At 37.9% G+C, this 19,159-nt stretch overlaps 1 protein-coding gene across 6 annotated transcripts in view; it reads left to right on the top strand.

Moving 5' to 3' along the window:
• DNAJC5B (DnaJ heat shock protein family (Hsp40) member C5 beta) overlaps nt 1-19,159 on the top strand; it is a 98,317-nt gene that overhangs the window by 25,025 nt on the left and 54,133 nt on the right. For 5 of the 6 annotated variants that reach the window (XR_007458497.1, XR_007458496.1, XR_007458495.1 and 2 more), the window contains one exon: nt 2,961-3,088. Coding sequence is in view for 3 of the 6 variants with exons in the window: in XM_049633329.1 (XP_049489286.1) it covers nt 2,970-3,088 (119 nt within the window). In the remaining 3 variants the exon portion in view is untranslated. Of the gene's footprint in view, nt 1-364; nt 503-2,960; nt 3,089-19,159 lie in introns of all 6 variants that reach the window. The other variant, XM_049633331.1, reaches the window with a different exon arrangement.

Raw genomic sequence — 19,159 nt, 5'->3', positions numbered from 1 at the left:
CCACATTCACTTTAAAGGATGAGTAGGTGCAATAATTTAAGATTAGCCTCCTTTGGAAGTGCTTGGGGAAGCCCTGGTGGTGTTTAATTGAGAGAGTACATGACACTTAGGAATTTTGGTTAACAGTGACCAAAACCTAGTTAAAATATGCTCAAAAGAAAAAACGTGTGTAAAGTTGGGTATGGGGAGGAATTTTATTGGTTCCATCTGAGGAAGAGTTGATTGACAAGCTGTGGGAGTGGAAGAGTTGCAAGTGCACCCTGAAACAACTAGAACCACGGGATTGAACTCTACTGGCTCTATCTCCCCATCTTCCAGCCACTGCTCCTCTTCTTCAAATCAGTTTCAATTTCTCTCATTTCAGGCCACCCAACAATACCTAAATTTTACATTTTACTGATTTTACCATCTGTGAGATTGTCCTATATATAAAAAAATGCTAGGGGAGGACTCTGATTGGTCTGCCTTGGTACCCACTCTTGGTCTACTCAACTGAGATCAGGTAAGACTGAGGCAAGTGTCAGGAAAGGCATATGTTGCAATGGGGACCTAAGCATTCCTCAGAGAAAGGACAACTAGTACACTAATAAGTAAAGTCTGCTACAATGATCTATGGCCCAAATTTCCCAAAAAGCATTTGTTAAGTTGGCTTAGATGATCTCTAACTCCATATCTTACAGTCCTAAAATTTCAATCATTAGTTGATATATTCTTAGTTTGTGACTCTGGGGATCTTGCTAACCAGTGACATCTTAAAATCTCAGAGAGACAAGTAGGATGACTGTGGCCCTACTCCTTGTCCACAAAGCCACACAGAAATCCCTACCTTCCAAACCCACTCATTTGTGGCATTTAGTATGACTTGTAGAAGCCTACTGGTTGCCTTCATTCCTGGCAACCACAGGTGTATGAATGGTGCAGAGCATCAGTATCCTGAGCATATCTCTGTGTGGTGGCAGTAGGACAGAGGAGACAGAGAAGGAAGTAGGGAGGGTGTCAGTTACTCAGGCAATTCTTCCTTCAATTGTGAATAATCAGCTGGTCTGTGGTTGCAGGATAGGGCTGACCTGTCAGCCTGGAATACAGAGATGAATGGCATACCCCAAGTCTTGAATTGCTTACTCCCTAGGAAGTTGTAATGGGTAGACAAGAAAGGTAAACTAGCACAGCAATGAAAATAAGTGCTATAATTTACTGAATGGCTGCTAGTCAGTATGAGCATCAGTTAGATTTTGTTTTGTAGCTCGCAAAGTAAGGATTCCTTTTCCTCTTGGTGAAGGTCCTTGGGTGAACCAGGAATTTGGGACGAGGCTCCTTCTGGCCTCTAGGGACACTCTTTTCACAGGTTGCTAATTGAGGAAGAACAATGAGCTGTGCCACAAAACAAGCATTTATCCTTGGTGCCTCTAGGCAAGATTTTTGCCTCGGTCTTCCTTTTTTTTTTTTTAAAGTTTATTTTTTTGAGAGAGAGCGCAAGTGGGGTAGGGGCATTCACTCTTACAGCACTTGCTGTACAAGTCCCAACGCCAAGAAATGGACAATGATTTTCAAGGAACTTCTAGTCAGGGGAGCTTACAATCTAAGTAGCTTTTATTTTCCTTATTTTGTTTTTGTGGCAAAATTTAACATTTACTTTTTGAACTGTTTTTAAGGGTACTATCTAGTGACATCAAGTACAATCACAGTGTTTTCTAATCATCACTACTATTTCCAGAACTTCTTCATCATCCCAAACAGAAACTCTATGCCCATTAAATACTAATTCCCCATGTCCCCCAGCCCCTAATAACCTTTATTCTACTTTGTGTCTCTATAAATTTACTTATTCAAGATATCTCATATATGAGGAATTATACAATATTTGTCCTTTTGTAACTGATTTAGTTCACTTAGTATAATGTTTTCAAGGTTCATCTGTGCTGTGGCATGTGTCAAGATTCCATTTCTTTTTATGGCTGAATAATATTCCATTTTGTGTATGTACCATATTTTCATTCACCTGTTGATGGACATTTGGATTGTCTCTACCTTTTGGCTATTATGAACAATGGTGCTATGAACAATGGTTTATGTCTTTGTTTCTTAATATATGAATACACTGAATTATTACAGCAACTCCATGATTTTAGGCACATTCCTATCTCCAGTTTACAGATAGGGAAGGTCATGCAGCTGGTCATGGCCAGGCCAAATCGACTACAGTGCACTCTCAGAATTACATACTGGGCTGCTTTTAATAAAAGTAGTTATCTTTTTCTATCCTGTGATGTGGGCTTTATTATCCTTTTATAAATGAAGGTTTAGAGAGATTAAGTGGTGGATACAGGTAATGCCTCCAGGTATGCTTGCTTCTCTTCACCTTCCCTAGAGCCAAAGCACGGCAGGTAGATGGCTCCTTGGGTCAGATAGCCCAGCCCCTTCTTTATAAACCATAGGGAAAGGATCTATCTCAAGTGCAAAACCCATGAGCACTGTGGGGTCTTTGGCATCCATAGCTGCAGAGAAGTTCTAACCTGGCACTCAGATGATTTTTTCCCCCTGATATTTATAAAAGTTGTCTTTTATTGTAAAATGGAAGATTATTTCCATTGCCTAGCCAAATCGGGAAAACATACATAAAAGGAGCTATGCAAATTCTGGCAAACAAAAAAATCTACATATGCCTGACCCGTGAGGATTCATTTTCAACAATTCTGAACTAGCTGGGTATTTAGATTACATTTCTAACCATGTGGACAAAGCCATATTCCATTTGCATGGCTGCCTATAACCTTTAACACCCTGACTTGAAGCTCCACTTTTGGCTCTCCTAACCCTTTTCTCCTCTTCTTTTGTGGCTGGCACAAAAATGTATTTCAGATTGTCATTTTACAAAAGGTTAAAAATAAACTATCTTTTCTTTAGAGAGTGGGATCCAGTATGCATAACCTTCATGGCTATTTCCCCTCTTTGTTTTGCAGCCTGAGAAAATGGCATGTAACATACCTAACCAAAGACAGCGGACTATGTCTACATCTGGAGAAGCTCTATATGAAGTTCTTGGTCTGCAAAAGGGAGCATCAAATGAAGAAATAAAGAAAACTTACAGGTACAGAGGAAGTTCAGTGATGACATTTCTTATACTACTAGTGATAGTTATTTTGTGATAGGCATGTACTCCCAATTAAAGACATAAGCTTCTTGCCAAAACCAAGTCATCGGTGTTTTGAACCTGATGTTCCCTGTTCTACAAAATAGGCAGTTAGGAATAGACAAGTGTGACACTGACTTTTAAAAAGAATGCTCTCATGATTTGGGGCCTTAGGAAACAGAAGCCTGTGTTCTAGGCCTGCAGTGTCAGAGAGAGAGAGAGGTCACGGAGAATGACCAGGAGTTTTAACTTAACCCAAATGATAGACCATCATGGAATCTGGTAGAGGAATTTTAAAAAAGCTGGAGTGGGGGGAGCAGGGAGGGAGGCTTGTCACTATTCCTGTATTATACAGTATACTTTTCAAGTCTTCAATTTTGATTTTTCATACCTGATCTTGTTCCAAGTTAGCTATTTTTGGGAAAAACTCAAATATGTTTTTCTTTAAAGCTCCAAGGAATAAAAAAAAAAGTGTTGATTACAAAATAGTTTACTTACAGCACAAAATTTGGAAATTACTCAAAATGAAGACAATAACATTTATCCATAATTCTATCTCTAGCAGTAATTATTGATATTTTGTTTTTTTTCTCGTTTGTTTTTTTTTTTTTTTGTCTAGAAAAAATCAGATTGGATTCATTGATACTCTCTATCTTTTCCAAGGTTCTATCATGAAAATATCTTGGTATTATTAAATATTGATTTTTTTAATGACCACAGCCTATGGCTATTCTGTAATTATTTTATGAGATATTTTTTGAAGTTTAAGTTCTTTTAATTTTCCCCATACTTAATATCCCTGTACGCAAATCATGATGCCTATTTCCAAGTATTTCATTATTTTCTTATTGAGGAATAAAGATCTGCCTTTAGAGAGAAAAAAAATAAATGAAAATATAAAAGAAAGTTTCTCTTGATTTGACTTTGAATTAGATTTTTAAAACTTATTGTACTTTATTTGACATATTGCAGTTTAGAATTTTTAAGTAGGCAAATTTCCTTTATGGATTTTGTTTTATTTGTCATGTTTAAAAAGCCACTCTCAATTACAATAAAAATACTAACCCATGTCTTATTCCAGTACATTTATAACATTTTTATATTAAATCTTTGACCCATTTGGAGTTTATTTTGATGTAAGTAATGAAGGTAGGAGTCTAGATTTATTTTTTCGCAAATCACTAGCCCACCAATATTTATTGATTTCACTGTTTTTACCTACTGATGGGAAATTCTTTGGCTTTGGATTGGAACCTTCACCATGTGCTAAACTGTGGTACCTGAAATGCCTTCAAGAAGCATGTGCTGGAGAATAAATGACAGAGGTGAAATTGCCATTTGTATCCAAATAGTTACATGAAAATGGTCAAGGAGTTTAATCAAAGTCAATATCAATCTTCTAGTTTACATTTCACTTAGGGTGCTGCAGACAGTAAGTCTTCACTGTTTCACTGCTCCCCAGAGTTATTTAGGAGTGTGCCTAGGAGCTGCTCAGCCTCCTGTGGGTGGAAACCCATAGCTGAGAGTTACTAAACTTGACCCTTAAGGCTTCAGGCTGAGACACCATGCTGGAGGTGGGGGCTTGGAATCAAAGCAATTGCACGGCAAGCTTACTACCTCTAAAGATGCTTCCCAAAATGAGAAAAAAAGTGATATCTAACTACCTTGTAAACTTTAAAACCCACTTTACTTTACAAATGTGACTTTTAATTGCCTCAATTAATTTTGTAAGCTAAAATTTCAGGTCATATCCTAATTAAGGCACTAATTATGCTGAGTTGTTTGCAAGTTTAATAATTACAACCTAAAGTCTTTTCATGTAATCAGCGTCTTGCTATTAATTTTGTTTTAATGTCATACAAATATCATTTTTTTCAGCTGATTAAGGTGATAGTATGCTGCCAAAAGCATCTACTTCTATCTAAATTACACATTTGTATTCTGCAAGTTATTCAAAATGTATGAGCAGGCTGAAAATCCACTGAGAACATTATTCTTACACTTAGAGATCGGGATCAAAGCAGTCACAATACAGTGAAATTAAAAGTCAGTGAAAGTTGGGGCGCCTGGGTGGCTCAGTCGGTTAAGCGTCCGACTTCAGCTCAGGTCACGATCTCGCGGTCCGTGAGTTTGAGCCCCGCGTCGGGCTCTGGGCTGATGGCTCAGAGCCTGGAGCCTGCTTCCAATTCTGTGTCTCCCTCTCTCTCTGCCCCTCCCCCGTTCATGCTCTGTCTCTCTCTGTCTCAAAAATAAATAAACATTAAAAAAATTTTTAAAAAGTCAGTGAAAGTTAATAAAATGACAAATTATTGAATCCATACACTGCTTGACCACTGTTGCAATTCTTGGTTGTGCCCCTGAAAGCAAATCTGAATTAGAAGATTTCCTTCTTCTTTTACATTTTATTTTTGACTAGATAATATATTCATCTGATTAAAATGAAAATATGCAAGCACATATACAAAAAAGAGTTTCTCTCCTGCCTCATATTCTCCAGATTCCCTCCTCAGGGAAGGCAATTTTTGTGTACCTGTCTAGAGAGATTTTAGGCCTATATAAGCTTACATAGAGACCTTCTGATCTGAGCAAAATGATGTAGACTTGTTTGTCTCTGCTTCTTCTTGCCAACCATGACTAAAAGCTTTGGAAATAACATAAGAGACAACTAAAAGGTAGAAGGAGGAAGATGAATTAGTTAGGGACCAGAGGACCAAGGGAACAACACAGTGGCATGGCATTCAAGAGAAAGTAACCCAGACCCAGCCTTTCCTGACACCAAATCTAGCAAGAGAAGGCGGCCAAATAGCTTTATGCTTCCTCCAAACTGAGTAAGAGTCCTGCCAATAATTCTAGCCTAGAGGAAATAGCAAGGGGAACCAACTAAATGTTCCCCTAACAATAACCCACAAAAGAACTTTCCCACCAGGCAGAGACTCCCCTCTCCCAACCCAGAGACTCCACTTGACAGGGGACATTAGCAAGCAGGTTCCTGCCACAACAAGCACCCAGTCCCAAAAGTGCTTCTTGTCTCTGCAGGCTGGAGATTCCCTTCCTCCACCTAAAGGCACCAGACCACTCATCTCGGAAAGCTCCTTCACTTTCTCAACTAGTACCAACAAGTACCAGTGGGGGTCCCAGAGGCAGGAGAGAAACCAAGAAGACCAACATAGTACTATCAAGTCTCTGAAAATTAGACTATCATTGGAACCACAGCCCATAAAAAGTAGGCTATAACCAATATGTTAAATCTAAACAGAGTAACGGTCTGTTAAAATAAAAAATTTAAGTAGGACCCAGAGTCTCCTCACTTAATAGCCAAAATGTCCAGATACAATTAAAATCATTTATCATACAAAAAAATAAAACAAGAAAATCTCAACATGAATAAGAAAAGATAATCCTCTGATTCCCACACTGAGATGAACCAGAGATTAGAATTATCTGACAAGTAGCCATCATAAGAAAAATTCAACAAGCAATTACAAATGCTCTTGAAACAAGTGAAAAGGGAAAATTTCGGAAAAGAGGTAGGAATTGTAAAAAAGAACCAATGAAAATTATAGCACTGAAAAATAATAGAAATAATAAAAACGACTGATGAGTTCAATAGCAGAGTGCAGCTTACAGAGGGTAGAATCAGTGAAGTTGAGGACAGATCCATAGAATTTACCCAATCTGAACAACAGAGAGAAAATAAACCAAAAACAAACAAGCAGGGCCTCAGGAACCTGTGAGACCATAACAAAAGATCCAACATTTGTAACATTGGTGTCCTAGAAGAAGAGAAAGATAATGGGACTGAAAGAATATTCAAAGACATAATGACTGAAAATTTCCCAAATACAACAAAACATATAAATCCACAGATCAAGCACCTAAGTGAATTAGAAATAGGATGAATTCAAAGAAATCCATGCCCAGACACATCGTAATTACACTTCTGAAAACTAAAGACAAAGAAAATATCTTGAAAGCAGCCAGAAAGAAACAACACATTACCTATAGGGGGATGCCAATTCAAAAGACAACAGATTTCTCATCTGAAATAACAGAGGCCAGAAGAAGTGATACACTGTTTTTCAAGTGCTGAAAGAAAATTACTGTAAACTGCAAATTCTGTATTTGATGAAACTATACTGCAGGAATTAAGGGGAAATAAAGACATTCTCACATGAAGGAAAACTAAAAGAATTTGTCACTTAGCCAGATTTACTCTTCAAGAATGGCTAAAGGACATATTACAAAAGAAATAATAAAGGGAGAAATCTTGCATCATTAGGAAGTAAGAAAGAGCAATGGAAAGGCAGAAATGTAGGTAAATACAATATACTATCTCCAGAAATTTTCTAAATTATATATGACAATTGGCACAAAAATTATAACACTATCTGATACTCAAGACAATGATATTTAAAAGTGGGGAGCATGTGGAAACCTAAATGAAGTTTCTGCACTTCACTCAAATTGGAAAACATTGATATCAGTAGAATGTGATGAGTTGTATATATATATATTCAACCACTAAGAAAACTATACAAAGTAATACGCTTCAAAACACTATAATAAGGCTCTTCAGCTCTGGGAGATTTTAGGGAGGTTCTAGCCACCAGATTTCCAAGGATGCCCTGATGTACCCAGACTCCCAGCCCTGAATAGTAGACTGTGGTGGCTCAAGATGCATCCCTATCGTAGCCCTAAAACAAAGCTACCTGATTGTGTTCTCTTTGGTAACTTGAATGAGGTAAATATAGTTCACCATTCTACTGCTGCTCAGCAAGCACTTCAGGTATGTAATTAGATCCTTCTTTTTTTGGTACTGACTGACACATAAAAATCCTTCACTCCAAATCCAGTAGATTGTTGATCTACACATACTGTTACCCAGTTATAATGAAGCCAGGAAGGCTGATGAGCATGTAGCTACATGCATGCATGCTACAGAGCATGTAGCATGTAGTATGTCTAGACTCTCTTAGATTCTTATTGACTTCGTAACAACAAGTCTAGTTCATTATTCAACAAATATTTATTGAGCACTGTTTTAGGCACTGAGAAAAGTGCAGTGAAAAAAGATGAAATCCTTACATTCTTGAAGCCTATATTCTGGGCTGGGGGAGTAGGGAGGCCTAAAAATAGCTAAATAAACTATACAGCCTATTAGATATTGGCAAGTACTATGGAGAAAAGCAAAGCAGGTAGTATTGATTTTAACACTAAAATCCCTCTGTTGCAGTGCATTTTAAGTATAAAGTAGCAGTTAAGAATGTAGGGTATGAAGTCAGAAAGACCTGGATTCAAACCCTTTCTCTTAACCTCATTTTATTCATAAGTAAAATGCAGATAACAGTACTGACCTCAGAGGGTTGTTAGGTTTGAATGAGGTGATACATGTAAAGTGTTTAGCCAAGTTTTGGGACACAGTTACTCGGCGTCACAAAAAAATACATAAGGCATCAGAGAAAAAGGCCTATAGAATGGCATTCTTCAAAGTTAGCTGGGGTATGAATACAAGGAGACTCTCCAAGGAATATGTGTGTGTGTGTGTGTGTGTGTGTGTACGCGTGTGCACGCTTCCAAGTGTATGTGTAAGAGTGTGTGCATGTGTGTATGTGCATATGGGTGACTGTGTTTAGATTCTGTGACATTTAAATTCTAGTGAATACATTTAAAAGAGTGTTAACAACTATTTTATTTTAACATGTTAATGTCTGTAATATGCTGAAAATTACACCTTTGCATCTGTTTTATCTTACAAAAAATTTAGATACCAAGTTAAAAATGTTGAAGGGACAATTTCTCAAAATTACTTTAAGGAACACATAAGCAAAAAATTAGAACCTAATTGAGAGAGAGAGAGAGAAAGAGAAAGAAACCTAAACATCATACCCAAAATGATTACAAGGAGCCATTTAGGTAAATTTGGGAGAGGGGCCTGAGGGCCTTCCCTGAGGCCCTTTGTAGGTCCGATGTTGTTCAATCAGAGCATAAAACCCTCACAGGTTGTGAAATTCACTCTTCTTTTCTCCCTCTCACATTCCATGAATTCCCTGAGGTCAGGCATTATGTCTTGTCTTCCACTGCACTTTTATTAGTTCTAGCTAATATTTACCAAATTCAAAAATGGTTTGGTCAACAAAATGATTTTCCCTGTGGTATATGTGTCTCTTTAATTATATTCTCAGCTTCTTCAGGACCATTTCTCAAGGGTTTTGTCACCTAGATGAACGGGGAATCATTCACTGACCCAGTAAAGAGAGGGACAGCTCACCAAAGAAAGACCATAGTTTCAGATTGGGACACGGTGCATTTTTTTTATGGCTATAAGACCTTCAGGTAAAATGTAGTTAGGGGATAAAAAGGGAAAACTCTGAGAAAATAGAGCCAGTTATGTAATATAGAGAATGTGAGTCTTGAGTATTCAAAATCTCATATGCAGCTTAAATGTTAGTTTTTATTTACACTGATGTGTGCATTTTTGTAACAAGGTTAAGTTACAAGATTAAGTAACAAGTTAAAAATGTTGAAAGGACAATTTCTCAAAATTATTTTAAGAATAGATTAATATGCCCAAAAAGGAAGCCACCTGGTTCTTCTAGTGTTTTGGGGACAAGAGCCTAGCAAAGTGCTGGCCTACTAGATGAGAAATCAGACAAAAATCTAGCCCTTCCTTAGCCCCTCAGAATACCACAAAATCAGAGTGAGCTAGTTTTATGCATTAGCACCTGGGTTTCTGTGCTTCATGAAAGTGCTGAATTTATCCTTGTTGATGAGGTACCAAATATCCTGGTTCACAGGGCAGCAGGGACTTGATTTTTCTATTGCATTCAATTTCACATGGAACATTCTGGAAATCATCCTCCATCTCTGAAGAGGTGAGTTCTCAGAGTAGACCAACATGAGGCAAATGTTATGTTCACAAGAAGCAGGAAAGTGTGCCATTTCCATAGTGATCTATGGCAACCTCAATCTGTGGTGCTCTTATCCATCTTTATTAGCAATTATAGGTCAAAACAGAGGCTGCTTATGAATAAAGTGTAAATGTCAGGGGAATGCATAGCTAATAGAAGAATTGTAAATATTTACAAGGCAAAGTGATGATTCAAGCTCACAAGATAAACTGAAATTAATCTCTATCAGTACTAATTTGTTTCCTGAATTCTAAAACCTTCCACTAAAAAGAAGAGTGTATGAGGCTATGTCAGTTATCTTTCAGGTCAGGGGCATATCCTCCCTTCTCCCGTGGAAAATCTACTTGGTCCTCCCAGTTCTTCATGCAACTTCATTTGTTCCTGGGCACTACAATCATTATGATCAATGACTTTTCTTTCCATTAATTCATTCAATGCCTATTTGTATTGGATACTTATTTATATTATACTATGAGAAAATGAATATAAATATCTATCTATATATCTGTAACTACCTGAATACATGTAATTTGTACCACTTAAAAATCTTACCTTATAAAGAGTTAGACTTAGTAAGGTTAAAAGATATATACAGAATGACAAGCAAAATAAGGGAGACTGTGGTGAGTAAAATAGACTGACTTGAGTATAGAGTTCATATTAATCATTTAAACGAAAGTGAATGCTTCATTCCTTCATTCATTCTTGTCCTAGGTACTGTGCCAGTATCTATAAGGAAATCATTGTCACTGACCTCATGTAACTTGAGATATAATGCAGGAAACAGAAATGAATGAAATGTTGATAAAAATTAGTATATAATTACCAATGAGATAAAATATTTTGGGGAAAAAAAGCATTGCTCCATGAGAATTTATAACAAAGAAGCTAATTTTGGACTCAGGAGTATGAAAGTCTTCCCTGAGAAAGTGAATGCAGTTTTTCTTCACTTATTCATTCTTTTTTCTTTTTGTTCCTCTGACTGGATAATTTCCAATGTCCTATCCTCCAGGTTGCTGATTCTTTCTCCTACATGGTTGAGTCTACTTTTGAACTCTCTATTGAATTCTTCAGTTCAGTTACTGTATTTTCAACTCTAAGCTTTCTGTTTGGATTTTTTGATGGTTGCTATTTCCTTGTCAAATTTCTCATTTTGTTCATGTGTTGTTTTCCTAATTTTGTTTGTTTAGGTTTTCTTTTAGTTCACTAAACTTCCTTAAAGAGATTATTCCAAATTCTTTGACCATTCATAGATCTCCATTTCTTTAGGATCAGTTATTAGAACTTTACTAGTTTCCTTTGATGGTGTTATATTTACCTGATTTTTCATGATCCTTGATTCCTTTCTTTGGTACCTGTGCCTTTGAGTAGTGGGATTCCTATTCCAGACTTTACAGGTTTGCTTTGGCAAAAACAGTTTTTCACCAGTCAACTAAGTTTGGGTGTATCTGCTGATGATGTTTTTGAGCAAGTGGGGCCTCCTATTATGGCCTATTTGGGGGTAAAGCCACTGTCTGGGCTCTGAGGACAAGCAAGAGGGTCTGTGCCACTGGCTGAGAACAGCTGAATGGGACCATTGGCTTGGTTTCCTACCCAGTCAAGGGGTGTAGAATGGGCTCTGCAGTTGTCTGAATTTTCTGGTCAGGCTTACTAAATGGTCAGGACTGGGCATTGTATTCAGTGGTAATTGGGTTTATGAATTAGCTTCCCTGACCTGGCAGAGCAGCAGACCAGGGCTCAGGGCTTATACAGCTCTTTTGGGGGCCCAAATCAAGCCTGAGTGTGCACTGAATTCCCTGGTTATGTAAGGCCACTGGTTTTGCTCCACAGATGATAGAAGTTTCAGGGTATGTTCCCTGTTCAAGTGCCACTGTACAGAGGGCTATTGAATGTACTAGGCAACTTCTGTGTGCTCTGGTTAGCTTCCTTGGTAGGACAGGCTGAATGCTATATTTAGTGATGAGCAGGTCTATGAATTAGATTTCCTGAACAGACACAGTAGGGGGAGTAGCTCTAAAACTAGTACATTTCTTTGTTGTCTTAAGTCAACCTAAGCTCCCCAAGCTCCCCGGCCAAACAGGGCTACTGGATTTACTCTGCAAACAATTGTCTCTGTCTTCTCTTCTCTCTGCTCAAACGGTGCTAGGCTGCACAGCTTCAAGTTGTTGCTGGCCCTCTGGTCAGATGGGGCTGGAGAACTTTCTCCACAAGGGGTGGGGTTATATCTCAGCCCCCTTGCTGAGACAGGTGGGAATGGGAGTGGATGATCCAGGCTCCTCTCAATTTCCCAAACAGACTCTAGTTGAGAGAGGCCAGGTACTACCCTTAGCCTTTCCTTTCAATTAATATGCCTGCCTGTGCACAACACAGGAAGCCTCCATGCCTGGTACTGGCATTGCTCTGCAGGTGATCAGCTCTGCCTGTCTACTTCTTGGCTCGAGTGCCACTGGGCTACACAGCTTTCAGGAGTTGTCAACAGCCTTTCTGATCAGATGGGGATGAAGGCACTCCCCACAGAAAGTGAGGCTGTGACTCAGCACCCTGCCTGGGTAAAAGCAAACCAATCTCTAGGCCTGGCAAAACTCCTCATTTGAGGATCCAAATCAGGCAAATCTGGACCCTGCCAAGTTCCCTGGTCAGAGTGCACCCCCAACTTAGTTCTGCAGATGAGCAAAACTGCTGGTTAGGATTACAACTTGGGCACTGCAGGTATGAACTCAGTCTCCCAAGTTCTATGTGCTGGTTGTTGTAATTGCCTTACTCCTTTATCATTACAGTAAGATTCCCAGTTCCTGGGCCCCAAAGAATCCCTTGCAATACTTGTGATTCAAGACTAGAGGAGAGCTCCTATAAAGTGACCCACAAGGCTGGGGGAGATTGGTTGTCTCCCCCTGGGTTCTCTTCATCCACTGGAGGAACCTGAGGCTCAGGGAGACCTCTCCACTTGGGGCTGTGCTGTCTTAGGGAGGGGGCAATGTGGTTAATGTGTAACCACTTCTCCTTCCTTCTAATGAAGTTTGTCTTGGTCTGAGGTGCAGGGGAGTGCTTCAGCCTCACCCCCATGTTCTAGGATTCTTTCAGTGTTGTCTTTTTTAAAAATAGATGTTAGTAGTTGTTCTTGCAAGGGGGAAGTGAAGTCAGGAACCACCTATGTCAACATCTTGGTAACATCGCTTCTATACTGCCTTAATTTTATTACAATTTACACCAATTTCTTGAAGGTAATAAAAAAAAAGCCAGAAAGGCAAGCCCAAGAGTCACAATGAAGCAATGATAACAAGAATAATAAAAATAACCAATATAAATGGAATACTTATTATGTGCCAGGCACTGTGTTCAGTGATTTGTATTCATTTTTCTATTTAATTCTCACATCTCTAGTGTAGGTACGTTGTTATATTCATTTTACAGTTGTCTCAACCTCCTATAAGGGTAAGTTAAGTAGCTGTCCAAAGTTACACAGCAGTACATAGTGGAGTTAATACTGGCACTAGGTTGTCTTACTCTAGAACCCACTGCTTTCAATTACTACATCTTTGATTTTAGAACAGCTCCCATGAATCCCAAAGATTCAAAGACCAGACTCTGAGTGATGAGTCATTCTGGAAAATGGAGTAAAGGTTAATGTCTGAGAAGAAAATCTAGGGATGAAATTCAGGGTTCTTATCTCCAGTTGGGATTTAAAGATGGAAGTAGGGAGAGGAATCCAGAATGAGCATAGAGGTTTAAGTTACAAACAATGTGGGTAAGTGGGTCCACTATTGGCACAGCCTGGGAATGACTGTACATCCCAGCTAATATGATATCTGTCCTTTCACTAGACAGAGTAGCTTTTGGTACTGACAGCAAGGTTCTGTATATTTGATAGTTAAAAGAGTAAGATCTGCCAAGGAATCCTTATAGGTCATAAGGTAAGGCAATGCACCTTTTCCTGGCAATACTATTAAGTCCAATTGCTTCTTAAGTCATCTGTTGATAAATTAAAATCATGTCATCATTCAGCATATGTTACCTTCCAATATTCTGCACCTTTAGCTATGCCTGATGGACTAAGTGCTTAATAAATAACTGGTAAATAAATGCATGAATAAAATCATAAATGAGAAAAAGCAATGTTTGTCTTCTTGTGTGCTTTAGCAATGGGCATTGAGCCAAATAATCTCATATAGTAATTGAAAGAAATTACGTGAACATAAATTTAAAAGCAGGGGTATGAAGGTACAACACTGTTAGACTTCATTAAAAATTGTTAATCTATTAGGTACCAAAATATTCCTTAAATCTTCTTAATGTCTATCAGTATTCTCCTAACAGAAGCATAAATAATCCAAATATACTTTCAAATGAATATGTTTTCCATAAACTTCAATACATTTTACTGAAATTGGTATAGATATTAAAACTATCAGTAGATGATTATGACAGTGAAAGTGGTGGAATAAGGAACTCTAAAAGTCAGCTCTTCCATAAAAACAACTAAAAATCTGAAAAGAACTGTCAGAATCAAACTTTTCAGAATCTGGAAATTAACCAAAAGCCTATGGCAATTGAGCTGTACTTATATATATATTTTAACATTAACTATTGATAAGAATGGTGATTTTCAGGGCATTTTAGGTTGCCTTAGTCCCATACCCTGCTTCTCAGCTCAGTGGTAAACTTGAAAATAACTGCTAGCACGCCCAGTAAAAATACTAGTAGTGGTACCAGAGGATTGCAAAAAGACATAATTTTCAAATAATTATCATTTGTTAATCTGTGTGGGCTCTCTGAAAAACCCACTCAAAAGGCTTGTCTTTTCTCACCTAAATCAAATTGTGTCAGCACTAAAGCTGACATGAGAGGGCAGGGGGGATATTTGTTGAAAATATTTATAGGAAAATTTTTAGTTATTGATACCTGAGGTAATGGATAACAGTTGGCACACCAGTAAACTTACTAAAAAAAACTTGGGAGAAAAGGCTGAAGAATGAGATGTTTTGGGGAAGTAGGGCTTTGAAAAGTTCTGACATATCTCAGGGAATCTAGAAGCTCCTCACCTGCTCACAGGTGTGCACACACTCAGGAAAGACTGGAAAAAGAACTCAAGAACTAGGGTTGCCTGGGGGGCTCAGTCAGTTAAGTGTCCAACTTTGGCTCAGGTCATGATCTCATGGTTTGTGGGCTTGAGCCCCGCGTCAGACTCTGTGCTGACAGCTCAGAGCCTGGAGCCTGCTTCAGATTCTGTGTCTCCCTCTCTCTCTCTCTGCCCCTACTCAAGCTCTGTCTCTCAAAAATAAATAAACATTAGAAACAAAGAAATGTGTGTGTGTGTGTGTGTGTGTGTGTATGCCTAACAACAAAGCCCCAAAATGCATGCAGAAAAACCTGATGGAACTAAAGGGAGAGACAGATAGTTCAACAATTGTAACTGGAGGCTTCAACACCTCACTTTCAATAGTGGACAGAACAACTAGGCAGAAGATCAGCAAGGAAACATAAGACTTGTACAATACTATAAATCAACTAGAATTACTAGACATCTATAGAACACTCTACCCAATAATACAAGTACATGTGGGATATTCTCCAAGTTTAACAATGTTAGGCCACAAAACAAGTATCAATAATTCAGAAACATTTAAGTCAAAGGAAGTATGTTCTCTTGTCACAATGGAATAAAATTTGAAATCAATAACAGAAGGAAATTTGCAAAATTCAGAAACATGTAGAAATTAAACAATACACTCCTCAATAACTAATGGGTCAAAGAAGAAATCACAGAGTAAATTGGAAATACTATGGGATCAATGAAAGAAAAAACATATCATACCAAAACATACGGGATGCAGTGAAAGCAATTCTCAGAAGGGAATTTAGAATGGCAAATGCCTACATTCAAAAGGAAGAAAGATCTCAAATAATTTAAACTTCCATTTTAAGAAACCAGAAGAATCACAAACTAGACCAAAAGCAGGAGGGAAAAGAGAATAGTGAATATTAGAGTGGAAATAAATAAAATAGGGAATAGAAGAATGAGAAAATCCACAAAACCCAAAACTGGTAATTTGAAAATACGGACAACATCGAAGTCGTTGCAAATGACAAGATTTTCTTCTTCTTCCAGACTATGGAGAGAGCGCCAATGTCCATCAACTGATGAATGGATAAAGAAGATGTGGTGTACATTCACAAAAATAAACTCAAAATGGATAAAGGACCTGAATGTGAGACAGGAAATCATCAAAACCCTAGAGGAGAAAGCAGGAAAAGACCTCTCTGACCTCAGCTGTAGCAATCTCTTACTTGACACATCCCCAAAGGCAAGGGAATTAAAAGCAAAAATGAATTACTGGGACCTTATGAAGATAAAAAGCTTCTGTACAGCAAAGGAAACAACCAACAGAACTAAAAGGCAACCAACAGAATGGGAAAAGATATTTGCAAATGATATATCGGACAAAGGGCTAGTATCCAAAATCTATAAAGAGCTCACCAAACCCCACACCCGAAAAACAAATAACCCAGTGAAGAAATGGGCAGAAAACATGAATAGACACTTCTCTAAAGAAGACATCCAGATGGCCAACAGCCACATGAACAGATGCTCAATGTCGCTCCTTATCAGGGAAATACAAATCAAAACCACACTCAGATATCACCTCATGCCAGTCAGAGTGGCTAAAATGAACAAATCAGGAGACTATAGATGCTGGAGAGGATGTGGAGAAACAGGAACCCTCTTGCACTGTTGGTGGGAATGCAAATTGGTGCAGCCACTCTGGAAAGCAGTGTGGAGGTTCCTCAGAAAATTAAAAATAGGTCTACCCTATGACCCAGCAATAGCACTGCTAGGAATTTACCCAAGGGATACAGGAGTACTGATGCATAGGGGCACTTGTACCCCAATGTTTATAGCAGCACTCTCAACAATAGCCAAATTGTGGAAAGAGCCTAAATGTCCATCAACTGACGAATGGATAAAGAAATTGTGGTTTATATACACAATGGAGTACTACATGGCAATGAGAAAGAACGAAATATGGCCCTTTGTAGCAACGTGGATGGAACTGGAGAGTGTGATGCTAAGTGAAATAAGCCATACAGAGAAAGACAGATACCATATGGTTTCACTCTTATGTGGATCCTGAGAAATTTAACAGAAACCCATGGAGGAGGGGAAGGAAAAAAAAAAAAAAGAGGTTAGAGTGGGAGAGAGCCAAAGCATAAGAGACTCTTAAAAACTGAGAACAAACTGAGGGTTGATGGGGGGTGGGAGGGAGGGGAGGGTGGGTGATGGGTATTGAGGAGGGCACCTTTTGGGATGAGCACTGGGTGTTGTATGGAAACCAATTTGACAATAAAGTTCATATATTGAAAAAAAAAAAAAGAAGATGTGGTGTATATATACAATGGAATATTACTCAGCCATCAAGAAGTATGAAATCTTGTCATTTGCAATGATGTGATGGAGCTTGAGTGTATTTTGCTAAGTGAAATAAGTCAAACAGAAAGACAAATACCATATGATTTCACTCATTTGTGGAATTTAACAAACACAAAATATGAATATATGGGAGGGGGAAAAAAGAGAGAGAAACCAACCATAGAGACTCTTAAAGATACAGAACAAACTGAGGGTTGATGGAGGGAGGTGGGTAGGGGATAAGCTAGATGGGTGAAGGGTGTTAAGGAGGACACTTGTTGTGATGAGCACTGGGTGTTGAATGTAAGTGATGAATTACTGAATTCTATTCCTGAAGCCAATATTGCACTGTATGTTAACTAACGAGAATGTAAATAAAAATTTGTAAAGAAAAAAAGAAAAAGATATTCCATGCTCATAGGTTGGAAGATTTAATACTGTTAAAATGTCCATACAACTGAAGGCAATCTACAGATTCAATGCAATACCTATCAAAATTCCAATAGCATTTTTCACATAAATAGAACAAAGAATCTTCAAATTTGTTTGGAAGCACAAGAGATGCATAATAGCCAAAGCAATCCTGAGAAAGAAGAACAAAGTTGAAAGTATCATGCTTTGTGATTTCAAGCTATGTTTACAAAGCCTATAATAATTAAAATAGTGCAATATTGGCATAAAAACAGACACAGATTCATGGATACAATAGAAAGCTCAGGAATAAATCCAGGCACATATGGCCAATTAACTTACAACAAAAGAAGCAAGAATATACCATGGGGAAAGAACAGTCTCTTCAACAAATAGTGCTGGGAAAACTGGAAAGCTACATGCAAAAGAACGAAACTTGACCACCATCTTACACCACACACAAACATCACCTCAAAATAAATTAAAGATCTGAATGTAAGACCTGAAATCCTAAAACTCCTAGCAGAAAACTTAGGCAGTAAACTCTTGGACATGGATCTTGGTGATGCTTTCTGGATTTGTCAACAAAGGCAAAAGCAATTAGAGCAAAAATAAACAAGTGGGACTACATAAAACTAAAAAGACTTTGTATAGCAAAGGAAATCATCAACAAAATGAAAAGTCAACTTACCTAATGAAAGAAAATATTTGCAAATCATATGTCCACTAAAGGATCAATATCCAAAGTTTATAAAGAAAATGTAAAACTCAATAGCAAACAACCAAACGATCTAATTTAAAAATGGGAAGAAGATCTGATTAGATAATTTTCCAAGAAGATCTACAGATGGCCAACAGTTATCGGAAAAGATCCTCATCACTAATAATTGGGAAAATGCAAATCAAAACCACAGTGATATACTAATAACAAAGTAGCAGAAAGAGAAATTAAGAAAACAATCCCATTTAAAATTGCACCTAACAGCCTCCCCAAATCTAGGAATAAACATAACCAAGGTGGTGAAAGACCTTTGACAACTATAAAATCTTTTTTTTTTTCATTTTTAGAGCATGAATTTCTTTTTTTTTATGTTTATTTATTTATTTTTTTAATATATGAAATTTACTGTCAAATTGGTTTCCATACAACACCCAGTGCTCATCCCAAAAGGTGCCCTCCTCAATACCCATCACCCACCCTCCCCTCCCTCCCACCCCCCATCAACCTTCAGTTTGTTCTCAGTTTTTAACAGTCTCTTATGCTTTGGCTCTCTCCCACTCTAACCTCTTTTTTTTTTTTTTTTT

Source organism: Panthera uncia, chromosome F2, assembly GCF_023721935.1.
Source record: "Panthera uncia isolate 11264 chromosome F2, Puncia_PCG_1.0, whole genome shotgun sequence".
NCBI classification, from domain to species: Eukaryota; Metazoa; Chordata; class Mammalia; order Carnivora; family Felidae; genus Panthera; species Panthera uncia.
Note: the sequence above shows the minus strand (reverse complement) of the source record. Positions and strands in the feature narration are given on the sequence as shown.